The sequence below is a fragment of the Geospiza fortis genome, unplaced genomic scaffold (assembly GCF_000277835.1).
Source record: "Geospiza fortis unplaced genomic scaffold, GeoFor_1.0 scaffold432, whole genome shotgun sequence".
Taxonomy (NCBI): Eukaryota; Metazoa; Chordata; class Aves; order Passeriformes; family Thraupidae; genus Geospiza; species Geospiza fortis.
The window spans coordinates 1,404,892-1,429,712 of NW_005054436.1; the positions used below are offsets into that span (position 1 = coordinate 1,404,892).

At 53.3% G+C, this 24,821-nt stretch overlaps 1 protein-coding gene across 1 annotated transcript in view; it reads right to left on the reverse strand.

Annotated features, from left to right (window-relative positions):
- Positions 1-24,821, reverse strand: part of MACF1 (microtubule actin crosslinking factor 1) — a 137,932-nt gene that overhangs the window by 1,528 nt on the left and 111,583 nt on the right. Inside the window, exons 61-93 of the mRNA XM_031062038.1 lie at positions 24,054-24,173; positions 22,872-22,979; positions 22,317-22,535; positions 21,554-21,757; positions 20,778-20,786; positions 19,531-19,762; positions 18,492-18,718; positions 17,168-17,290; positions 16,989-17,090; positions 16,528-16,629; positions 16,253-16,426; positions 16,002-16,157; positions 15,660-15,857; positions 15,192-15,320; positions 14,691-14,864; positions 13,432-13,587; positions 13,105-13,311; positions 12,873-12,992; positions 12,525-12,694; positions 12,249-12,408; positions 11,700-11,894; positions 10,949-11,077; positions 10,726-10,869; positions 10,435-10,623; positions 10,012-10,129; positions 9,386-9,549; positions 8,165-8,327; positions 7,928-8,082; positions 7,609-7,683; positions 4,940-5,057; positions 3,450-3,661; positions 1,056-1,179; positions 4-33 (exon numbers count right to left, since the gene is read on the reverse strand). Of these exons, the coding sequence (XP_030917898.1) occupies positions 4-33; positions 1,056-1,179; positions 3,450-3,661; positions 4,940-5,057; positions 7,609-7,683; positions 7,928-8,082; positions 8,165-8,327; positions 9,386-9,549; positions 10,012-10,129; positions 10,435-10,623; positions 10,726-10,869; positions 10,949-11,077; positions 11,700-11,894; positions 12,249-12,408; positions 12,525-12,694; positions 12,873-12,992; positions 13,105-13,311; positions 13,432-13,587; positions 14,691-14,864; positions 15,192-15,320; positions 15,660-15,857; positions 16,002-16,157; positions 16,253-16,426; positions 16,528-16,629; positions 16,989-17,090; positions 17,168-17,290; positions 18,492-18,718; positions 19,531-19,762; positions 20,778-20,786; positions 21,554-21,757; positions 22,317-22,535; positions 22,872-22,979; positions 24,054-24,173 (4,906 nt within the window). The remainder of the gene's footprint in view (positions 1-3; positions 34-1,055; positions 1,180-3,449; positions 3,662-4,939; positions 5,058-7,608; positions 7,684-7,927; positions 8,083-8,164; positions 8,328-9,385; positions 9,550-10,011; positions 10,130-10,434; positions 10,624-10,725; positions 10,870-10,948; positions 11,078-11,699; positions 11,895-12,248; positions 12,409-12,524; positions 12,695-12,872; positions 12,993-13,104; positions 13,312-13,431; positions 13,588-14,690; positions 14,865-15,191; positions 15,321-15,659; positions 15,858-16,001; positions 16,158-16,252; positions 16,427-16,527; positions 16,630-16,988; positions 17,091-17,167; positions 17,291-18,491; positions 18,719-19,530; positions 19,763-20,777; positions 20,787-21,553; positions 21,758-22,316; positions 22,536-22,871; positions 22,980-24,053; positions 24,174-24,821) is intronic.

Below are 24,821 nucleotides of genomic sequence, written 5' to 3' on the forward strand. Positions count from 1 at the left end.
GGCTCGTGGGACGGCTGGCTGCCTTCTTGGGGTCTGCAGGGAGAGCCCGCACAGCCCTCAGGAGGGAGGCTTGCTCCTCCCGGTGCCCTGAGTTTCGTTCCTCCAATTGCCCTAAGTTCTGCTCCTCCTCATGCCTTTTGTTCCCACAACGCTCTAAGTTTTGTTACTCCCAATGCCCTAAGTTTTGTTCCTCCTGATAGCTTAAGTTTTGCTCCTCTCGATGCCCTTTGCTCCTCCTGATGCCTTCAGTTTTGCTCCCCCTGACGCCCTAAGTTTCGTTCCACCTCCTGCCTTTTGTTCCCCCCGATGCCCTAAGTTTTCTTCCCCCTGATGCCTTAAGTTTTGTTCTTCCTGATGCCCTTTGTTCCTTCTGATGCCCGAAGGTTTTTTCCCCCCGATGCCTTAAGGTTCGTTCCTCCTGATGCCCTCCCTGAGTTTTTCTCCTCCTGATGCCCTAAGTTTTGTTTCTCTCAATGCCTCTTGTTCCTAATGATGCCCTTTGTTCCTAATGATGCCCTTTGCTCCTAATGATGCCCTTTGCTCCTAATGATGCCCTAAGGTTTCTTCCTCCTGATGCCCCAAGTTTTGCTCCCCTCGATGCCCTTTGTTCCCTGATGCCTGAAATTTTGTTCCTCCTCATGCCTTTTGTTCCCCAATGCCCTACAGTTTTTTCTCCCTGATGCCTTAAGTTTTGCTCTTCCCAATGCCCTTTGCTCCTCCCGATGGTTTAAGTTTTGATCCTCCTAAAGCCTTAAGTTATGTTCCCTCTGATGCCCTAAGGTTTGTTTCTGCTGATGCCCTAAGTTTTGTTCTGATGCCCTTTGTTCATCCCAATACCCTAAGTTTTGTTCTGATGCCCTTTGTTCATCCCAATACCCTAAGTTTTGTTCTCCTGATGCCCTTTTGTTCCTCCTGGTGCCCTAAGTTTTGTTCTCCTGATGCATTAACTTGCAGAGCTGTGCCAGCCTCTCCTCCCCCACCGCCCATCCCTCAAATATTCTGTATTTTCCCCAGTGTGCCAGGGGGGAATTTTCCCATCTTTTGCCCCCACTCACCTGCCCGAGTGGTTTTGGCACCTGTTGAGACTGGCGAGGAGCTGTTACTGGTGTCCCCAGCCAGGGAGGTCCGGCTGGAGTGGAAGGTGGGGCGCTTCAGCTTGCTGCCTGCCGAGGGGGTCACCTTGGGAGGAAGCACACACAGGACATCCTTCAGCTGCCACCTGCACCCTGACAGGCCCAGGTGACAGCCCAGATCAGATCCTCAGCAAAAATCTGGGCATTTAAGGAACCCCCATCTCAATGGTCAGGGAAGGCACAAGCTGCTGTTTCAGTGGTTTATAAAATAAGGGAAAAGCCCAAATGTTGAAGATTTGGAGGGGAATGGCAGCTTGTGAGCTGCAGGCTGAAAAAGAAAAGTCTGAGCAAAGCTGTTAAGGGGCAGCATCAGCTGGGCTGGAAACCTCCACAAAGGGAATGTGGAATATGGGAAAAATAGGGATTTTAGCATCCAAGCAGCTCAGGAGCATTTTGGAAGGTCAAGTCCAACTCAGGATCTCAAGCAGCACAACCCATTGTGGGCAGAGGTGCAGGGACACCCTGGTGCTGATGTCCACACCACTCCCAGTGCCCAGAGGCAGCCAAATTGGAAAAGTGATGGACAGGGACACAAACCACAGCAGCTCAGCTCTTTTCACGGTGCCTTTTCCCGACCTTTGAGATGTTGGAAGTGCAGCTGGTGTGGGGTGAAGCAGCACAACAGGCAACTCAGCTCCCACTGCTGCTGCAGGAAGCCAAGGGGAAGGTGCCAGCAGGGCGAGGGCACCTGGATCCAGCTGGAAAAGGCAGCTCCAGTTCCAGTTCACCCTCCAAAGCTCTGGGTTTGGGGCAGAGCTGCAGGAAAGCGCCTGCCTGTGGTGTCCCCAGCCCTGGGGTTTTAGGGGTGCTGCATCCCTGGAGAGATACACAGATCCCAGAGGGCATTTCCCACAGCTGGAGGGGTTTTCCTCCATCCCCTGCGATTTTGTGATTTTTGGGAACCTCAGAAATGTTGGAATGTGATGAAACTGGAGCTGCAGGGAGAGAGGGGCAGCTGAGGGAATCAAAATCCATTAATACATGATTTTCAAGGTACCACTGTCATCATCAGAGATTTCGATTCTCATCCTTGATCCTATTTTAAAATAGGCAGCAAGCATCAATTTGGGGCAATTGGGGAAGTGCTCCTGACCTCCTGGTGAACCAAATTAATCCATTTTGCACATGGAAGCACCGCTGAGCAAGACACAGGGAACCACCGGGATCTACCCAGTGCTTCTCATCACCCACTCGCAAGGGCAGGAAAAGTCCACGAGGAGGCTGAAAACTGGAGGGAAACCAAAGCCTCAGCCCAAATTCATCCTCCTGGGAGCATCAAGGCGGTGGCTGGACACACCAGACGTGCTTGAACACGGTGATAAACACAAGCTCTCCATAAAACTGAGGCGGTGTGCTTACGGTGCATGCGCTGTAGCTGATTTTCAAGTCTCAACTCGGCTGCTGGATTTCAATTTTTGGGAAGCCAAACGCGGCCCCTTTCCAATAAAGCTCGGAAAATTAACACATTTTTCAAAGCACGAGAGGATTAACACGGTTTGGAAGCAGGTGAGGGTGAACTGAAAGCGTTGTGCTTCACTTTGAAGCCGATTATTTAAGTTTTAATCCGAGTTGGAGACTCATGAAAAACCAACAGTCGGAGCGTTAGCGGTGCTACAAGCGCTGCTCTACCAGGAGGAAAGCGTTAGGAGCAGGCAGGGCAGTGGGATGGCTCCGTGCCAGGGGCACTCCAGCCTGCCAGCAGCTCCTGGGGGCTGGCAGACCATACTCTACCTCAGCGCTGGGGAGCTGGAAGTCGGAATAATCGATTCCCCTCAGGGGGGTGCCCGCTTTACTGTTTATCAACCAGGGTTTGTCATAACATCGGGAGAAGTGGTGTGGAGTCTGTGAAATGGAAAAGCCAAGGAAAGGGGGGGAGAGGTGGGATGAGTGGTAAAAAAAAAAAAAAAAAAAAGAGAAATGGGAGAATATCTGGAAAATGGGGGGGAAACGGCACTAAAATGGAGCGAGAACCGAACGGGAATTACATAAATTAAAATAAAGGGAAAAAACCCAAAAGGTGATGAAATAATGACATGGTGGGGAAGGAGAGATGAGGGGTGATGGTTTCCTCCTGACACCACAGCCCTGCCAAGGGCACCAGGAGCCTTCAGCTGCTCAGTGAAGCCACAGCAGGGCTGGAAACCTGGAAATCTGTCCTGCAGCATCCCACCCCCATCCCACCTGGACACCAAGGAGCACCTTCCAGAGCCCTCCTCAAACCCCCAAGCCCCAACCTTCCTCCTCCCTGCACCTGCAGCTCCCCATCTGGGTTCTGGAGTCCCTAAAGGGAAGGGAAAGCTTCCCCCCTGTCCCCACCTTGGCTCCACTGGCTGGGGTGGCTGGAGAGGAGGGCATGGAGGCGCAGCTGTGGTTGCTCTGGCTGGCACTGGAGCTGGATCTGGTCGGGGAGGCTGCTCGGGAGGAGGGTTTGGATCGGCGGCCCCGTGACCGGAACGGGGTCATCCCCTGCGAGGCTCCCTCGGGCAGGATGAACTTCTCCCGCAGCTCCAGGTTGGTCCTTCCTCGTGCTGCAAGGGAGAGAGGAAGGAGAACTCAGCTTTGGAGGGATTCATCATCCTCATCAGGGCTCAGGAGGCTCCAGGGCTGGGAGCAGCTTCCTTGGGCATCTCCCCACGCCCAGCTCTGAGAGCAGCAAGGTTCTCCTGCTCTGCCCTAAAGCCATGGATCAGCTCTTTGAGAAACTGGCTGATTAAAAGCTGCCCCAGGGCCAGGAGTTCACACGGGATGCTCAGAAGCATCCTGATGGCCTTAAACTCACCATGTCACAACAGCGGCCAGTGTGATCTTTAACGTGGCTTAAAATCAGCAAAAGCAGCTTTGGAGAGTTGAGATTCTTGCGAATCTGAGATTCTGCCCTCTCACAGCTCTCCACTCATTTTTTGGGGAGAGAGGAGAGAAAACCCCCTTCCCAACTTTTCCAACCAGCCATTGAAAACCGACTTTTCAAAAAACTTTCATCCAAACGCCTCAAAGAGCTGGAGGGTCTCCTTTTGACAAGCAAGGGGCAACCAAGCAAGGAGAAGGTCTGTGGGCTTCAGCTGACGTGTGCCAGGGTGCTTCATGCTCAGGGGTGTTCAAACAGAGAGCGAGGGCATGCACCGAGCCTTACGGGACACCGGAGCAATTCCGGGGCCAGAGAGCCAAGAAAGCAACGGCAGGAGGGAAGAACCACGCTGAGATAAGCAAGGGATAGAAACAACCTCGATGTCAGCGCTGCAAAACATCTGCTGCAAAGCGTGAAGGGCGGAGGAGGAGCAGGAAAAGCCTGAGGGCTCTCCCAGGAGCTCAGCTCGCTGTAAATCATGCTGCTTTCAGCAACAGCCGTCGGGCAGCCGGAGCACGGAATGCAGCAGCTTGAACAAGACACAGCCGAAGCAATTAACATCCCAGAGACCCCAGGGAAACACGGAGCACTCTCCAAAACACGCTCCAGTCCTGGCCAGCCCCTGGCTAATCCTGCTCTGCCCCCTGGGCATGGCTCTGGTCCAGCCCAGTGGCTCTGACCACTGCCAAACCTCAAGGTTCTGGGGAGAAGCTGACCCCAGCTCCACTCGCTGAGGCCTTAAAACCAAGGGAAACACAACCCTTCCCTCTTCCCCTGGATAAACACTGCCAGGTTAGCTGCAGCATCACCAAATCTGGTGATTCCAAATTCTCAGTTTGCTTTGGATCTGTTTTCTCCAGCTCCTGCCCATCTGGACAATGACCCATCATGCTGGTCACCCAGCCACAGCATCCAAACTCCCCTCCGTGAGTGGGAAGACTCAGATTGCATCAAGCCTCACCTCTGCACGGGTCATTCTTCACTAGAAACTCATCCAGGGCCATCCATCCTCCTCCCACACGGACCATGACCGTGCTCCGCAGGATCCGGACCAGCCGCAGCTGCTGGGAATCGCCGAACTGTGGGGCAAGGAAAGGGTCAGGGCAAGGGGAACAACCAGGGGAACACGGCTCCTTCCCTCCCTAGGCTGCACCAAAGGCTCTCAGCCACCCATTCCACAGTTTAAAGGCTTCTCCAGACAGGTTCTTCTGGAATAAGTGAGAGGTAACCCCAGTTGATGGGGAGTTTTCCTGCTTGGTTTGACAATGATGCAACCAACCCAAATGCTTTAATTTTAAAGCTGTTAAAGGAGATATCAGAATTTGGGGTTGGATGGGTTTTCTCAACCAGAATTCTAGTTTTTTTCTCTTTTTTTCTGTGAAGGAAAGAGAGGCTGGCAATGCCCTGGCCCTGCTGGAGCAGCCCATGTGGGAGCCGGCTGATTGAGCAGGACAAACTGAGCCAGACACCTCTGATCACCACCAAGTCTGAAATCCAGGGATTCCCCTGAGCCTCAGACTTGACCCCACAAAGCCCCTGCTGCAGCAATTGCCCAGTGAGGATGTCTGGATGAGTGCAGAGTGATGGGAATCCAGGCAGGAGTCCCCAGCAATGCTGATTAGTGATTGCGATGTTCATTAGTGGTTTGAAATGCCTGTGATATCAAAAAAGTGCACCTCAGATCAAAAGCATGTGTTTGTAAAGCTCCCCTAAACCTCCTGGACACCCAAGCCCAGGCTCCTGGGTGTCTGCCAGACCTGGGAGGGACATGGAGAGCCTGGCTGGGATGAGAAGACAGGAGAACCAGGTTTTGGAGGCAAGACCCTCTCCAGAATGACTAAAAAAAGGGGAAAAAAACCCCAAACAGGAATATTTTCTGTGGGCGGAGACGCAAAAAATAAGAGATTCAATGAAAACAGGGAATGCAAAGTGTCTGGGATGGGTCAGGGCAGGAGGTGACATCTCTGACCCACAGGGATATGGGACCTGGACCATTGGTGGATCTTCCTGCTCGAGGGTCCTACCAAGCTGTCCTTGTCTCAGTTAAAGAGCTGCCACTGTGCTCACAGGCAGGGAAGGGAGCAGGAAAACTTTTTCCTTCTCTCCAGGCTCTCCATGAGGTGTCCTTCAAGAGCCAACCCCAGGGACAAATCAATTCTCATTATTTTCAGTTTTTGTTGAAGACATTTCTATAATCACTGCCTAAATGAAAGCCAGAGCTCTCAGGAGTCATCCACTTCCAACATCCAAGTTTGTTTCATTTTGGGCATCTTTTGGGGCATCTTTTTGAGTGGGCACCATCACTGCATGTGAAAAAGCAGCTTTTTTTTTTTTATCTGGGCAGGGGCAGTGGGGACATCAGAGGGACACAGGGTGCTCCAGCCCTGTTCAAAAGGAGGCTGGGCTCATTTCAGGCCACAACACTCTCAGGGTACATGCAGGTCCTGGGAGGGGAGCCTTGCCCCAGTGAGGAGTAGCAGGGATGAGGGTTTAGTTGTCCTACAGGATTACTCAGCGCTCTCATTCCATGGTGACTGCAGTCCAAACCCACCCCGAGCCTGGTGCAGGTTGTACCCCCTGGGCCGGCTGTGCCCCTCAGGAGAACACATCCAGTGACCGTAATTCACCACCATGAACATCCCCAATAAATCCAGGGGAGGATCTCAGAGAGAAAAATCTCTGCACTTTTACCAAATCCTGCTTTTTCCACCTGATTTTTGCTTTTTTCTGCCCAATTTTTTTTTTTTTTTTTTTTTTTTTTTTTTGGGGGTGAAACTCCTCTGTACCAGGCTCTGCTGAGCAGAGCTCCCAGATCACATCCTCCCACAGCACCACAGGACAGAGCAGCATCACAACACACAGAGGTTAAAAAAATTCCAGAGGTGAGAGACAGCACCACGAGGTAAACTGTACCTGATTGCCGAGGAAGAACTATGGAGGGAGAGGGCAGGGGGAGAGGGGAGGAAAGTCCAGAGGAAGAGGAGGGGAAAGAAAAACAAGAAAAACATTTATGGGATTAACAGTGCAACAATCATGAAATCTGTTAACTGCAGGAGTGAGAAATCTGGGGGGGGTTTTGGGCTATCTGGGGGGAAGGAGAAGCTCTGGGAGCTTGGGGCCGGTGCTGCTGGAGGGGGATCAGCTCCTCCCAGCTGGAACATCAACCCCAAACCCAGCTGGGGCGGGAAGGTGGGAATTCTGCCGCCACTTCACCTCGGTGAAGGGTTTGAAACACAACCAGCAGCTGGTTACAAAGAGATTCTGTCAGGAAATTCTTCTCCCTTCTTCGGGAGCGAGCTAAGAAAAACACAGGCACAAGGCACACTCATCCAGGAGGGAAACTTCAAGGGCGGCTCCAGCCCAGTGAATGCAGCATTTCACGGGGCCCCTGGGCTGCCTGGCCCAGAACAGGGACACTTTTATGTTCTCCCAGTTCAGGGAACGCCCTGGGGCCAAGGATGGAGCTGGGAAAACACATCCCAGCCACCTCTGCCGGTGCCAGGGGACGAGGTCTCCGCCTCACCCTGGGTTCCCTCCCTGTGCCAAGCTGGGCACCCCCTGGGTGATGCCCCCTCCCTCGGTGGGAAGGGGAGGAGGATTTGGGAGGGTTTCCATCCCCCTCTGCCTTACCCGGTATTTGTTCTCGCCGATCTGCTCCACTTGGAATCTCTTGGCACACTTGCACTGGGCCACTTGCCTGGTGACCTGCCACCACCAACACGAGAGGTGAGCAACCAGGATTTTGGGAGTCTCCCCCCGTGCAAATCACTGCTCTGATAAAACAGCCCCAAGCAGCCTTTCCTTCTAAAACACGCTCAGTTCCAACCAATTAACTTGGCTCAGCACCACCAAAATCTTCTTTAAATCGAATTTTTCTCTTCCCCACTGCCAACCCGCAGCCTGAACTGCCCCCAACCCTGCTGAGCACCCCCTTTTTTTGGTGCTTCACCTCATCCTCGATCTTGTCAGCATCAGTGGTGGGTCTGTAGGCGTCCTTGTTGGGGTGGAGGGCAGCCACAAACTCGTAGTAGTCGATGTAGCCGTCACCATCACGGTCAAAGATATCGGCCACCGCCGTCATCTCCAGCTTGGTGGTGGGGAATTCTGGAAGGAAACAAGGAAAGGATGAGCTCCTCAATCAGAGACAGGCACGCAGGAGCAGCAAGGCTGGGTCCCAGGGACTCACTGGAAGCCAGGATGCCATCGATGAATTCCTGCCGCGTGATCTTCCCGTCCTGGTCCTTGTCGATGCGCCGGAAGAAATCCATCACCCGGGACTTCTTGTGGTTCATCCAGCGCATGTACTTCTTCCTCCAGACGTCGAAGTCGAAGTTTGCAAACTCCTTCAACTGGAAGGAAAACCCAGGGAGAGTCACTGGGGGAAATCCCAAAGGAGCAGCACTCACAGACCCACCCCAAAACGCCCTTGGGTGAGCTCCCGGCGCCACCACTCCCTGCCCGCCCTCCTGGGAAGGTTTGTCTGGGTTTTTCCAGACAATTCCCAGCGAGGGCTTTGCCCAAAGTGAATTCCCAGCACAGGACACACAGCGGAGCCAACAGCCAGCAGGTGGATTGTGCATCCCAGGGGCTGGGGATGCAGCGCTGCCCACGCTGCTGTGGGGACACACAGGCAGGGAGGATCAGCTACAGGCACACAGACACACACACACACACAGCCCGTCTGCTCGGCCTTCTGGGGAGGCTTCCTCACCCCAGGGACTTGCCAGGGAGGAATTCCCACTGCCAGCATCAATCTGGGCACAGATCTCCCCTCTCCCTTTCCCTCTGAGCAGCCAAGAAGGGATTTCTTGCTCATCTTCCAACTTTACAAGTCCCAGCCTAACACCCTCCAATTTAAACTCCCCACCCCATAAGGACCCCACCAGCTCAAGCAGCTCACACCAAGGTAAGACAACAATTTAAGGGTTTTTTGTTTTTTTTCCTTTTGTCTCTCTCTAAACATTCTTGGGGTGAGAAGCAACAAAGAAAAAACATGGATACGAAGGAACTGAACTGACCTACAGCAAAAGCAACAGAAAACAAAAAAACCACTCACTTCTGGGCATAGCTGCTTTGTTAAGCATAAATAAAAACAAAAATGGCATTAGATGGTTGGATAAAATAGAGACAGTAATTGTTAAACTAATTATTAGGAGGAAAGCAGGGCCTGGCTGTCATTAACTCTACAGATACCAAATACAGGGGCATAAAGCTGGTTAATGTGCAGGTAATTACTTAATCACCAAAGGGTTTTTTAGCCTTAATATTTCAGGAATATTTGATTTCTGAAAAGGCAGCAGGAACTGTCTGTAAGAGCTGGGGCAGCACAGATTTAAAATGCTTCTTGCACCTCTCTGGGGACGAACTCCCAGCTCCCACCCTGCCCAGAGCAGCCAGGGGCTGTTACCTCCTCCAGCCTGTCCAGGGCATCGTTGAGCTTCCTCTGCCTCTCCAGGGCCAGCAGCCAGACCTGCTGCCAGCGTGCTGAGAGCTGGTTTATCCTGGGATTCTTCGTTTCTGACTGGGACATAATGGGCATGCTGGGGGGAGCAGCCTGCCCCAAGCATTTCCCTGGAAAAAAAAGGGAGAGGAGTTGTTGGAGGTGCTGTTCATGGAGTCTGAAGAGCAGCAGTGAAATGTGTTTTGGTTTTTTGGAAGGGAAAACCTCCCACGGCCTTGCTGGCTGCTGTCCCCAGGTAGGAGGACAGGGTGACAGACAGCTCTACACCCACACCCCCAGCACTCAGGAACTCACACTGGACTCTGGCTTCAAGAAACCACATTGAAAGACTCCAAAACTTCATCCCAGAGAGAGAGAGAGGGAGAGGGGAGCAGTGCTGGCCCAAGCACCCCAGGAACAGCACCCCCAGCCTGGCTGTTTTGGGAAATGTCACCTGGATTCTCCCCTGCTGACGAGGCTCAGCGCCTTCCTGGTGGCTGTTAGCGCAGGATGCCTCGTTAATTGATAATCAAAGCTAATTATCTTCCTAGGAATTTCATTTCCTGCCATCCTAGGACCCAGAGCAGACTCACTGTTGCCGCGGGATTTGTCGATGAAGGGCCCGTGGGGAGGCTCAGTCGCTTTTCTTTTGTAGGTTTTTGTCACCCGGTCCACGTCCGGCTGCTTCCGTGTCATCTCCTCCATAAAGGACTGTCAAAACACAGAAAGGATAAATAAAAACCCTTCGTAATTTCAGCTTTTTTTGCTTTCCAGCCCTCACTGGGACATGCCAGGCCTGTAGAGGGAGGTGAGCATCAAGCACCAGCGACTGGGGATTGTGGCTGAGCTGCTGCTCAGGGCTGGCTTGGGTTTGCCAGGGCTGGAGATCATCCCTGGGCTGGTTTTGTTCCAGTTGGGAATAGGGAATTCCAGGAGAGGGCAGTGCCTCCTCCACCCAGGGAGCCAGGGGAAGCCTCCCTCCCCTGCCCCTGTCCCGAGCTCAGCTCGGGGCTCACCTGGTGCTCGGAGATGAGCGCTTTGACCTGATCAATATTCTGGGGGATGGGGTCCTGGTCCCGCTGGATCAGGGTGGTCTCAGCCCACTGGATCCAAGCCAGGAGCTCCTCCAGAAGCTCTGCATTGGCCACCAGCTCGGAAAGCGCCGACTCCAGCCTCTGCTGGTGCTGCTTTGCCCACGTGAGAACCTGTTGGAAACACGGGGTGACCACTCAGCGTGAGAAACCTGGAGCAGGACCCAGCACTCCCTGGAACCACCAGCAGCCTGGAACTAGCCCTGCAGGACTCACCTCCTCGAACCTGGCTCGGATGATGGTGATCCAGTGCTTGATGGTGGTGATGCAGTCGGGGTGGCAGGCGCCCAGGATGACCTCGCCCATCCCCACCGCCGCGTTCACGTCCACCCTCTTCTCCTCCACCTTCTTCATGAACTCCTGCAAGCCCCAAAGAATTATTTACTGATATTCCCCTCTCTAAACTTGCCCCAGGTGGTGTTTTGGAGCTGCCCCTTACCTTGTGGGCATCGATGAGGGCCTGCAGGGCCTCGGCGTCGTCGGGCAGCGCGCCCCGAAAGCGCAGGGACTGCTCTGCCTCCGAGAGCCACTCCAGCAGCATGTGCACGGCTGTCCTGAACTCCTCAGCCTGCAGCAACAACAGCACAGGCTTTGGTCAGCCCTCCTCCTCCCCAAACAGGGCTGCTGCATTCACTCCTGACAGCTGCAGGGCTGAAAAGGGCTTTAAAAATACTCAAAAAGGGGAAAAAGCCCCATTTGGGGCTGGGGTTTGGGCTGCCGGGCACTCTGGCACCTCCCTCCCCTCAGCATCAGCTGCTCTGAAGAAGGAAACGCTTTTAAAAGCAGCACAAGTGCTGTATGCTGAGCAATTTGGCACCTGGCTAGTTTATTCTGTAAATTGCCTACTCGACGTAAAAGCTGCTTAAGAGCCTTTGACCTTTTTGGTTTTTTTTTTTTAATTTTTTTTAGCTCCAATCGAGTCTCTCTGGACACCGGCAAACACCGGCCTGGCCTGTCGGATCACTGCACATCAGCGGGATCTTTCCATCCTCCCTTTTTCAAACCAGCCTTTATCTGCTCCTTTTTTATTAAAAACAACCAGCAACAGCCTGACACCACCCCACTGCTTCACAGGAACCACTGCAGGGCTTCACAGGAACCCCTGTGTCCCACCTGGAGAAAGCAAAACCTCTTCCCCTGGAGCCCGGCCAAGCACCCCAAGAGTTTCCAGCCATGGATTTTCTCCTCACCTGCTTGAGGGCCTGCTCCAGGCGGGTTTGTTTGGACACGGACAGCTTGCACACCGTGTCCCAGCGGTTGCTCAGCTCCTGCAGCTGCACCTTCACCCAGGTGGTGTCGTCCCGGCTGTTGTCGATGAGCTCCCGGCCCGAGCGCTTCAGCACCTGCACCGTCCCCGTGCGCTTCCCCAGCTCCTTCTGGAACACCTGCGTGGACACAGCAGAAGCTGAGCAAGGTCAGGCAGCTCCACTGTTACCACCTTTCCAGTAATGTGAAAGTTCTCCCCGTTTTTTTGCTGTTTTTTCCCCTTTTTATCCACTGCAGGAAAGCAGGACAAGCAGCAAAGAACCAACTCTGTGTCTGCTCTCTGGCTTTTGGTGAGGATGAATCAATTCTCATTATTTTTTAGTTTTTGTTGAAGACATTTCTATAATCACTGCCTAAATGAAAGCCAGAGCTCTCAGGAGTCATCCACTTCCAACATCCATTTTGGGCATCTTTTGGGGCATCTTTTTGCCCCACTCAGGACTTGGAGAAGAGCTGGGGAAAGCTGCTCTCACCTTGTGAGCATCCATCAGGTTCATGACGAGATCCAGGTCCCCGTGGACAGGCTGGTCCTCAGCTAACTGGGGTTCCACCTTGTAGAGCCAGTCCACCAGAGCCTGCAGAGCATCCATGAACTGCCCAGAGAACAGAAGGGCCTCCTCCAGCTTGTGCTGCCTGGAAAACAAACACCCCAGTGAACATCCATGAGCAAACCCACCTCCTTTTGTCACACCCCAGAGACCCCACACCCTCCTGTGGCATTGCTGGTGCAGCCCTGGGGCTGGGCTCACCTTTCCACGGATTTCCCACACACTGTGTCCCACTTATCCCGGACTTCTCCCAGCAAATTGTCCAGCTTTTGAGTGTCATCTGGAAGCAAGGCTTTTTCTTTGAGGGCTCTGCCTGTCCTGATGGTGGTGTCATACACAGGCTGCTTCCCACCCAGGGTCTTCTGGAACTCCTGGGAAATGGAGAGAAAACAAAACTGCTTCAAAAAGCCTGGAAATCCTGTGAGGATTCCCAGATTTCTGTGGCAATGGGAGGCATGGGCAGGCTTTTCTCCTGTCCTGCCAGAGGAGATATTGCCCTGCTCACCCTCCCTTCCACCCCATCCAGCACCAGCTCTGGCAGAGCCTCACCTTGTGTTTGGAGAGCTGCAGCTTGATTTTGTCAGGATCATTGGAGATCTCCAGCTCTGAGTCCAGGTGATTCTCTGCATCCTCCAGCCAATCAATCAGCTTCTTCCAGGCTTCGTGGAACTGCAAGGCAACGCAAGCAAGCCTGAAACTTCCCACTGGTGGTGTCCCCAGGCCCTCTGTGGTCCTGCTGGCCCTTCCTTGGGGTCTGCCACTCCCTCCCCACGCCCCTCACCTGCTTGGCTCTCTTCCTGGCATCATCCAGAGCCCGTCCCCGCTCCACCGAGCGCTGCACCACCTTCTCCCAGCGGGACTGGACGCTGACCAGCAGGTTCTTGATCAGCACCACGTCCTGCTTCTGGCTGAGGAACTTCAGCTGGTTCCCAGTCTGGTCCAGCTCGATGATGCGGTCCCGGTGCGCGTTCACCTCGTTGGCGAACACCTGCCAACAGCAAAGGGCGTCCCACGTGTCACAGGGGATGGATGTGACCTCCAGGGGCCACAGCAGAGGTGAGGAGCCCCCCTGGCTCCCTCCATGCCAGAGATGGAGCCCTGGGGGTACCTTGTGCTCGTCGATCTGGGCCAGCACCGCGGCCAGGATGAGGCTGGGGGGCGGTGCAATGTTCAGGCTCTGCTCAGCCAGGGTCAGCCAGTTGATGAAATCCTGGAGGGAGTTCTGGAAGTCCGTGGCCAGGGCCAATGCCTCCTCCAGCTTCGCCTGTGGCAGCGGGGAAGGGAGAGAAAAGAGAGGAAAAAACACAACACGGAGGGGTGAGAGCTCTGATGTGCAGACAGAGGCAGCCTTTGTGTGCCCGCAGCAGGAACCTCAGCACCCCAGCCCAGAAACGCCAGCGCCGTGCCAAGGGGAGGGGGCTGCACTGAAAGGCAAGGCTTTCTCTCCAAACAAGAATGGTCCCTGAAAGAGGAGCCCTTCCTCAGCACACGAGCAGCTGCGTCACCCTCAGCTTCCTGGGGAAGGGATCTCCGTGGGGACAGGGCTGGCTGCATGGGGCATGAGGTTCTGATGGCAGCAGCTGCGGATTTATTCTGGGCCCAGGCCACCACGGCCCTTGTTTTATCTCATCCCCAGCCAAAAGCTGAGGATGGAGTCAGCTCGGAGGAGGGTTTGGCTGGACCAACAAAGCCTGCCTTTGAGAGCTGCAGGAGGCTTCTCCCCACCTCCCTGAATTAACCCAAAACGCCATTTCACCCTCATTTTCTGTGTGATTTAACTAATTCTGATGACTACAAAAAAAACCCCATGCCGACAGCTTGACACTCAGCACCACCTGAGAAACAGAATCAACCTTTACAACCAAGGGAGATGGATAAAAAATCCCAAATCCCAACTTTGGGTGGGAAAACAGGGAGCAGCTGCTGCCAGACCGTCACAGGCATCTTTTATGGAAAATCCTTTCCTTTGGATTTTTTCCTCCTGAGAAGCTGAGAGGCCTCAGGAACAAAATGTAAACAATGGTTATCTGCTGCTGTGGAATGCAACAGGTGCATCTGTGATTGGTCTCATGTGGTTGTTTCTAATTAATGGCCAATCACAGCCCAGCTGGCTCGGACAGAGAGCCAAGCCACAAACCTTTGTTATCATTCATTCTTTTTCTATCCTTAGCCAGCCTTCTCATGAAATCCTTTCTTCTATTCTTTTAGTATAGTTTTAATATATTATATATATCTGATAAAATAATACATCAGCCTTCTGAAACATGGAGTCAGATCCTCATCTCTTCCCTCATCCTGAGACCCCAGTGAGCACAGTCACAGTCAGACCATGGGGCAAGGCTGGGTGCATTTTTCCCTCAATTTTACCTTTCTCTCCTCCATCTTGGTGCTGACCAGGCACCATTTCTGCTCCAGCAGGGCCACGCTCTGCTCTGTCTTCGAGCTGGAGCCGGAATCATCACGGTTGAGCAGCATCAGCCTCCCCTTGGCCAGCAGCTGGCTGTAGACATCCTCCTTGGCTTTGAGCTGGCTGTACAGCTCCTGCAAAGAGCCACCAGCCAAGGGTTAGGCAGGGAAAAGCTCAGAGAGGGAACAGGTCGTGCTGCAAGGCTGCAGGGGATGGGAACATGAGGCTGGGAAGTGGCAGCAGCGCGACGCTTTGAGCCGAGGGAAGGTGGTTAAAGCATCCTGATGGTTGTTCCAGGCATCAAATGCAAAATGATTGCTAAGAGGAGACCAGAGCAGCCTGTTCTCCCCATCACACACAGAAAGGAGAAGTTTTGGTGCTGATATTTGATAGGAACTTGCTGAATTAAAAGCATTTTAAAGAAAAAAAAATTTAAAAAAAAATCTCTCCTGAGAAATTACCATGTGGGCATTGAGCTGTTCCCGGGCAGTTTCTGGCAGACCTCCTGTGGGTTTTGAGGCTGACAATTGGCTCTCCATCCTCGTTAGCCACAGGAGGAAGTCTTCAATCTCACCATGGAAACCCTGAGCCTGTTGGGGAACAGAGAATCGGCCCCGGATCAGATGACATCAGCCACCATTGATCAAGTGCCAGGGGTAACGCTGTGTTTGCTTTGAAAGCAGATAAAGAGGCAGAGCTGGACGTGCCAGCGTGTTCAGGAGGGTGAGACTGGTGTGTCCACAACCCACAGGTGTGCCTGGTCCCCAGTGCACTGCTGGGCAGGCACTGAACCACAGCAGGTACAGAAAAACTTCCATTAAAAAATCCCAGTGTCGCCCCAACCCTTTCCCCTCTTTTATTTTTCCCTAAAACAAAAGGAAACGTGGCACCCAGAGCACAGGGGGGTTTTCCCACTGCCTCCTGCTGACCTGCTGGAGGGTGGACTGCAGCTGCTGCTCCCTCTCCTCTGTTTTCTGCAGCACTGATTCCCAGCAGGAGTTCAGCTTCTCCAGGCGGTTCCGCAGGCTGCTGGCATCGTCCCCTGCACTCGACTCCAGCAGCTCATTCCCTGCTTTGTTCACTGTCTCCACGGTTGCTTGGTGGGCCAGGACGTCGTTCTTCAGCACCTGCACAACGTGGGCAAACTTTGGGCACCTCTCCTAAACACCCTGCCTGCTCCCAGGGATCAAAACAGCTCAAATCCTTCATGAGAAACTGAGTGCTGCCATGGGAATGGGCTAAAAATGTATCTGGGGTGGGAAAATACTCACGTGGTGCTTTGCAAGCTCCACCTCGATGACTTTTGGGTCCCCATTGATGGGTTTTTGGGCATCCAGCAGCTCCTCGGTGTGGGTGAGCCAGGCCATCAGCTCTGCCAGGGCGTGCTGGAACTGGCCCAGGGCCAGCAGGGCGGCTTCCAGCTTGTGCTGGGCAAGGACAGGGATGGAAAAGGGGAGTTTTAAAGGGCTGGGGAGCACCAGAGCCAGTTTCATCCTGTGACAGCCCCAGGTGCTCACTCTACCTGTCTGTGAGCAATTTTCTCGCCCAAGTTCTCCCAGAGATGTTTGAGCTCTGTCAGTGGCTCCTTGATGATGTCTCTGTCTGTCTCATCCGTAGCCTTTTTTAGCATCAGTTCACCTTGGTGATTAAGCTTTTCCATCTCAATCTGCTGCTGGTAAACCTCCATTTTAAACTCCTGCCAAGACAAGCGGGACAAAAACCAGAGGCAGAGTGAATCACTGGAGCTCTGTGAGGCAAAGCAGCGGCACAGGAACCTCTGCCTCCCCTCCCAGGTACCTTCATCTCGTTCATCTGCTCCTTGACCGTGCTCAGGTCGGTGCCCACAGGGGACATGTTGCACAGTTTGATCACAGCGTTGTCCAGCCAGTCAAACATGGCCTGGAAAGAGCAAGGACAACGTGAGGGAATGGCAAAGTGTCCCCCTGCAGCTGGCCAGGGGATGAAGATGGTCCCTCCACCACCCCACAGCCATGAAACTCCTCTGTCAGGGCAGCTCTGTCCAGCTCCCTCTTCCTTCCCTCATCCTGAATCAAGCTTTGGCAAGAGCAATGCAGTCAAAAATCTGCTCATCCTCAGAGCTGCTGGCTGAGCTCAGGCTCCCTCAGAGCCTGCAGACACTCACCCAGGAGATGCTTCCTGCTTTAAGCAAGTGCAAATCCCAGCACAGCTCCATGGACAGGGCTCACAGCGCTGCTCCCAAGGCCCACCCACTCCACAGCAGCAGCCCTGGCTCTTACTTGGAGCGTGTCCTGGTACTGCACAGCTGACTGCATGGCTTCCTCCAGCTTCTCCAGCCTCTCCTTCCACGTCTTGTTTAGGTTTTCCCACGCGTTGTTCATCTGAGCAGCACAGAACTCGTTAGGCTCCACAACCAGAGCTCCCACCTGATTTTATCTGGAGGGGAAGCTCTCCCTACCTCATCAATGCTCTTTTTCACTTCAGGCTTCTCAGTCTCACCACAGGCAAAGATGAGATCAGTCCCCAGGAGGCGGATGAACTCCAGCTCCTCGTGCAACCCGTCTGTCTCCTCCTTGATAGTCTGCAGAGGCACAGCCACAGAAGGAAAAGCTTTGTGATCAAACCCTCTTCCAAAACTGCTCCATGAGCAGGAGGGTCCTTCCTGCTCCAGTGCCCTGCACCTTGGCCAAGAGCCCAACTCCAAACCCCGAGAGCTGCTGAGATGGTCACACAGAACAATTCTGGAAATAATAAATCCTGAAACTGATGCAGTTTCAGAAGGCTTCTCTCGTCTCTCTTTGTTTCAAGATTCCCACATCTCGATTGTAACAGCATGCTGTCTTTTATACCTTCCCACTTTACTCATTGGTCACAATAGATCAACACAGGGTTCATTGGTACCAAGCAGTCTCCACCACTGTTTTCAGCTAACATCCAACTGCAGGTTTCTCTCATTTATCTTTTTCTCCTCAGTTTCCATGTCAACAACCTTGGTAGAATTCCTTTCAGGGGTAAATGTGAACTTTATCAGCTTCTCGTTCTGCTAACTCTTGCTGGCTCACAGAGCAGCTGTCAGCCCCTTCCACAACAGAGAGCAGGTGGCCACTTTTGTCACCACCACCACCCTGCTCTGCTCCCACCTCTGGGACTAAAATAACAACATCTGTATTTAGCTGTGAGCCTGAACTGTCCTGGCTGAAGATGTTGTTTACAGGAGCGTTCTGTCAACACGGGAGCGAAGGTTTTGAGGTTCAAAAGGTGCAAAGCAGAGTTAGAATGGTTATGAAAAGGGAGCAGCAAGGCTAAACTTAGCAAAGCATAAAGAACCAGCCCTGCTCCTCAAGGCCTGAGTCAACTCAGATCCACCTGAAGTGGATTTTGCCACTTGAAGCAACCAGCAACAGACAAATCCAAGCACTTATCTCTGCTCTGACCAAAATCTAAATATACTCTTCCCAAGCCAGCCAGCCTCTGGCTTGGGCTGGGGGCAGAGCCCTGCAAGCTTCCACATCACTCCAAGCAAGTGGGCACAGAGCTCTGACCACACAGAGCTCCGTGTGCTTCCCAGAACAGCAGCAGATAATGTGATTTAAGGTGAAGGATATGTGAAACCCACTTTTGTTTTTTTCCTTGCAGCTCCAAACTGCAATGGAAATAACTCTTCATAATCTGACTGGCTGCCTACAAAACTGATTTACCTCTGGCCACAGTCATGATCTAAGATCTTCCCAATGTAGCAGATAAGCTGAGGGCAGACTGAGGAACAGCCCCATGGGCCTCACCTCTGCTGCTTCCACCTGCTGCTTGATGATGGAGGGGTCAATGCCTGGGCTCTCCAGGTCGTGCACAATGTCCTGGGTGTCCTTGATGGTTGTCAGGAGCGCTGCCATGTCGTACCAGAACTTCTCTGCAAGCTCCAGGACATCGAGGAACTTCATCTCACGCTCCTCGGTCCGAGCTTTGATGTCTTCCCAGAAGAAAACCATCTGATCCAACTTGTCCTGGATGACTGTGGAAGGAAATTGAAGTGTTCAGCGAAGAAGGAAAACTTCTGAAAATGCAAGAGCATTTTGAAAACACTCAGAAACAGCCAACAGAATATCCAGAGGGGAATAAAGATGGCCAGGGCTATCAGAGCATTAACTCTGAGGGACGTGAGAAATTCCAGCTTGCAGAAAAGCCTTTATTTATGTGCAAGCTCGGGGCAAATTTGCCCACACACTCTCCCTCCAACAAACCTCTGTTCTGGCCACCTCTAGCATGAAGTCCCTGCTCACTCAGTGCATGAGCTGCCTGTTGATCTGCCAAGGAAGGTGCCAATTAGTGCCAATCGTGCTGACGGGCTTTTTGTGCTGGGGGATGTCCCTCCCCTCCATTAGATGCTGAAGGGACATCAACAAATCCTGTCGCAGGGGCCACCAACAAGAGGCCAGCTGGGCTGAGAAGCCACAAATGCTTCTTTTCTCTTCTGATTGATGCCAGCCTGTCTGCTCCAGATGGAAGCAGGCCTGCCCATCCATCCATCCATCCATCCATCCATCCATCCATCCATCCATCCATCCATCCATCCATCCATCCATCCATCCATCCATCCCACTCATCCTTGGTCCTAAAGCCAGGAGAACCACCCAAATCCATCCAGAGGACTCAACCTTGCTCCTAAGCCTAGGAGAACCTCCCAAATCCATCCAGAAGACTCATCCTTCCTCCTAAAGCCAGGAGAACCTCCAGAACACACCCCTGGGACATCAAAGCCTCGCCAGCAGTGATGGAGCCATGGTTCGGGGAGAAACTGGGACGCTTAAATCCACCCAGAGCTACCTTTGGCTGCCAGGTCCTTGTCTGCTCCCTGGGAGCGGGCGATGAGCTCTTCCCCACGGCGTTTGAGGGCCTCAAAGGAGGGCTGCAGCTTCTCCAGCTCCACCGTGGAGTTTTTGTTCTCGCTGATGCACTCGCGGATCTTGTCGACCTCGGCGGGGATCAGGGGCGGCAGCCGCAGGCGGGAGGAGAGGCTCTCCAGGGTCTCCAGCATGGGCTCGATCTTGTCGTGGAACTGGAGAGGAGCAAAGCCATTAGGGCAGGAGGGAGGGGACAAAGTGACACCGCAGAGCCACCAGCACGAGCCACGGCCCCCCGAGCGCCGCGCCGCCTCGGAGAGGGGACGGACAAACGCCTGCGACAGCAGCAACGACACCTCTGCAGCAGCAATGCCACCCCTGCAGCAGCAATGCCACCCCTGCAGCCTCCTGCTCACACCTGCCCGGCTCCAGCAGAGCCCACAGAGCGACACTCACAGAGCACCTGTGACCCAAACACGGCAGCGCCCGAAAAAAATTTGCTTTTTTTGCTGCTGTCTCTATTTTGGTGGCTGGGCACAAAACCTCAGTGGTGGTTGAGGCAATAGCCAGGCAAAAAATGGTGCTGGAAAAGCGCCCGTGTTTGGTGCTGATGGGAATCTCCAGTGGAAACCCATCCCAGTTTTTAGGATCAGCAGGAGCTGCATGCGGGTGGGGAGGAGCTGCGGCCTCAAAAGCAGAACCAGAAAGCCAGGAGTGAGGGAGGGAGGGGGTCTAGCAGGGTTTATTGTTGTTTTTTTCAAGAGAGAAGTCAACTTTGGCCTTAAAGATCCCAAACTGTCTCTGCTGGTGGGAAGGACAGCTCAGCACTGGGGCTGCTCCTGTCCCTCTCCCAGTTCCTGCTGGGAACACACCAGTGCAGGTGCTCACCAAATCCCAGCAGAGAGGGGCTGGGGCTCTTGGTGCAAAGTTGATCAGGACAGGCTGGCTCAGCCAACAAGCAGGAGCAAGCCAGCACATCCAGCTGGAGCAGTGTGAACCCTTCCAGAAGCAAAACCTCTGCCCTGCAGGAAGCATTCCCAGCAGAAGCTGAGACCAGGCAGCAACGCAACCAAAGCCATCCCAAAAAATGTGATTCCAGCCCCATCCCCAGCATTAAATTTGAAGCAAGTTCTGCTGAGCTGTGCATGGACCAGAAATGAAAGTCTGGGTGTCAAATAGAATCAGGCCAGGGAGGGTAAATGAACATCTGTGGAGGGGGGACTCGCTTACCTCCGAAATCTGCAATGGTGGGGCGCAGTCAACACAAGAATGAAATGGGACCATGTGGGGAGGACGGGCACAGGCAGCAACACACACAGACAACACATTCCACAGTGGGAGTGAAAGAGGAGAGGGGAGGGGAATGTGGGGGGAGGGGGGAAAACTCGGAGTTAATACAAGTGCAAACCAAGAGAAGTGACTACACAATACAGGAATTAAGAAAATAAACACCCAGGACGTGACAAAAACCAACTGCGCTACGGTAACACGGGGTGAAATGAAACATAGCTGGGGGGTCAGCAACCCTCAGCAGCAGGAGCACTTCACCCCTTGTCTGGACTTCAGCACCTCCAGTCTCTGCCCTTCCTTTCCTATTTCTCCTCCTGCACTCACCCACCTCCTCAGGAGATGCCCAGACCCCGTTACCTCTCCCATACAAAGCATCCCATGGCTGCTCACTGCACTCACAGCTTATCACAACTGAAAATTATCTCTTCAGGCTCTTTCAAGAGGCCTTTCCAACCTTGGGTGGATGCCAGAGCAGCCCCTTTGAACCAGCATCATTACTGAGGTCGTAAAAATTTACGACCCCATTTACTGTGTGGAGTCTCAAACGCCTTCTCCTCCTCTGCTCCCACAGCCACAGGAAACTACCCTGGAGGTGCCTGACCACGCTATTCCTTATAAAGGGCTTTTACAGGGGGGAATAAAACCACATTCCAGAGCACGTGGCTCTCCCAGGGGGCTGTGAGAGGAAGATTCACCTCCCTGGCGCCCTGGCATACCTGGGTGGACTGTGAGAACGCCTCGTCCAGCGCCAGGGCCCGCAGGCAAACCTCCTCCTTGATTTTGGCATACAAGGCTTCAGCCCTGGAGTATTTTTCCTGCACCATCTCCCCTTCCTCGGGGTTGAGGTCCTTGAGCTGGGGCCCAATTTTCAGCAGCTTGTCGATGTGAGGTTTGTGTTCAGCGATGGACTCTCTCAGTTGCTAGGGAATAGAGGGAGGGGGGAGAAAAAAACACACATTTGTTTAGAAATCTGCTGCAAGCCACTGCCTATTTATTCCAAACAGCACTCCAAGAGCAGGGATGCTAGCTGGGAGGAACTCACACCCCGGATTGCATGCCCCAGCATCTGCCAAGCACATGGCACTCGGCTCTTCCCAACATGGCTATGGCACAGTGCCTGGCACGGGTCCTTCCCCAGCCTCTGACCCTCCCCACAGCTCCACGGGGGACCCCACTGGGAATTTTTTGCTTTGCAGTCTCTACCCTAAAAGCACAAAATGTTTTTTTTTTCCCCTGCCAGGAGCAGGAAGGAGATCCAAAAGCAGCCAGGTTTCCTTGGAAGCAAGCTGAATTTTGGTAAGGAGTGCTCCAACAGAACAAGGGATTTTCATGTGGCACTCTTGCATAACACAAGCAAACCCCCCAAAAAGAACACAAAAGGGGGGAAAATTCAGAAGAAAAAGGAGCTCTTGCCCTGTGTTGATGGACAGGAGGTGCAAACTCTGCATCCTCTTACCCTCATACTCTGCATCCTCTTACCCTCATGTCATCCTGCTGCTGCTTGAGCTGCTCGTGGTCGATGGCTGGGGGTGGCAGCTGGGAGATGAGGGCTTGGGTCTCCTCAATCCATGGGTTCAGCTCCTCGTAGGTCTCCCAGAACTGGTTCACCAGGACCTGGGCACGCTCCAAGCGGGCGTAACGCTCCGAGTTGAGCTGGCTCACAGCCTCATACTGCTGCACCAGGGACTCCGTTTTCTCCTAAAAAAACCAGGGAGGAGAGTGATGGGGAGGGATGCAAAAGGGCCCAGGAAAAGGGCCAGCTCCATGCTGAGAGCTGGAAGAGAAGGAGGTGCCTTTGGTGGCCTTCCACGTTGTAATTCCAGTTAAAGCAGCCTCGGGAATCTCCCCCTCCCCATCCCCAAACCTTGCAATAAAAACAGGCAATAAAGGAGAGCCATAAATGTAAAGAGATTTCTGCTAACGCTGGTGGGAATTACTGAAGATGGAGTGATTTTAAACTCCTTCAGCCCGTGCAAGGGCTCAGGATTCACCTCTCTGCCCTCTCTGTTGCAGTCAGTAGCAGAGGGGGCTCACCTGGAGAACAGCTTTCTGCTCCTCTCCACAGGTGCCAAAGATCTCGTGGCGCTGGCTGAAGAGCTCGTCCATGGAGTCTTTGTGCCGGATGATGTCGATGGAAAACGCCTGAAAAGAGAAAGGGGAGAGCTCAGAGCTGAGCCCAGCCTCCTCCCAGCCCATCCACAGCACCCTCCTGCCAAAGAGACCCTGCAAAAACTCGGTGCAAGCAGCCCGTGGCAAACTGAAAGTCTGGCTGGGAATGCAGATTCCTGCCTGTTTTCCTCATCAACACCAACCTCTCTCTTTCAAAGACCCAAAACCAGCTCTTAAAATTAGGTATAATCCACACCCAAGGTCCTCAGTGGAGGAAAAGCTCCATCATCCATTTGTTAGTGAATGTTATCCCACAAAATGATGCTCTCCAGAGCTGCATCCACCAATAACTTTGCCATTCCCAAGGTCCATGAGATTAACAGCGGGAAGCTGAGCTCAATTTAACTTAATGCTCGATGGTTCAATCCCCCCTCTCTTGTAACACTTATTTTCCTTTTTTTTCTTTAATTTTAAATCCAATAAGCCTGTGTGCTGCTTTGATTGCCCAGGCAGAGGGAAGAAAAGGGTTTATTTAAAGTGCACGTTCTTTCAGGCATGAGCTCATCTCAAAGATACATAGAGAAAAAAAACCAAAAAACCCAACCCCTCCAGCACCTCTTTGTTCCATGTCTGGCTGCTGGGAGGGAACTGTGGAGTCCCTCACTGCAGGGAACAATGAGCAAAAAGCAAATGGAAACCACCCTCATTAATCAATATATACATTTCTCTGAAGCCTTCCTGCTGCCGGCTCCGGTGAGACGCAGACAGAGCTTGCTCTGGTGGCCACAAGGAAAGGCTGCCATGGGAGCAGCTCTCCCAAGGGAGACCAAAGCAAAGCACCCATCAAGCCCTAAATGGCTCCTGTGAACAGACAGAAAGCTTTTTCCTTGGGAAGCCAAACACTTGGATGATTTACAGCAATTTTTTCCTTTGTTTTTTCTTTTTTCCTTTCACATCTCAAGGACAAGTGCTGCATCTCTCCTGCTGCTCTGAGCTCGCTACACATCCCAGGGTAAAGCTGCTCCCACAAAATGCATCCCATGACCCAAACTGCACCATCCCTCCTTGGTGCCCACCCCCAGAAGCCATCAGGGAGCGCACACAGACCTTCTGCACCTGCAGCTGAGCCGTTGTCTGGTCCTGCTCCAGGCGGATGGGACCCAGAGCCATCAGCTTCCTCTTGGTCTCAGCCACCCAGGCCAGCTCTGCATCAGCTGCCTGCTCGTACTGGCACAGGGGAGAGGAGGGGCGCTGGTCAGTGCTGGGCAGCAGGGATGGAGCACACGGGGAGCTGGGGGCAGTGGCAATGACAGAGAAACCCAGCAGGGACAAAGCCCTCACCCCAGTGCGGGGAGAAGGGCTGGGGCTCAGGTTTTGGGGCTCCTGCAGTTGGTTTTGGGGCAAGCTGGAGCAGCCACCTCTCCCCACACCCTCCCTGCCTGCAGGGAAAGGGACATCCCTCTAAACAGGAGCACTTCCTTTGCTCCTCCATGGAGAACTGACTCCATGGAGTGAGGTCAGGTATTCCCAGCACTCCACAGCCTCCAGCTCATGCAGGACAAGCCTTTTTGGGGAGGACTGTTGGCCTGGAACAAATCCCTGTGCTCTCCCCGTGGGGGATGATGTTTTCCCAGCTCTGACAGTCACCCATCACCAGTTTCACACCATCCACATCACCCCTGCAGGCAGAAGCTCACAGGCAGGGTAACACAGCGCTGCTCCAGAGTTATCCCATCCCAAAACCACACACCAGGACAGGTCAGCCATCCCATAACCACACACCAGGACAGGTCAGCCATCCCAAAACCACACACCAGGACAGGTCAGCCATCCCAAAACCACACACCAGGACGGGTCAGCTATCCCCAAACCACA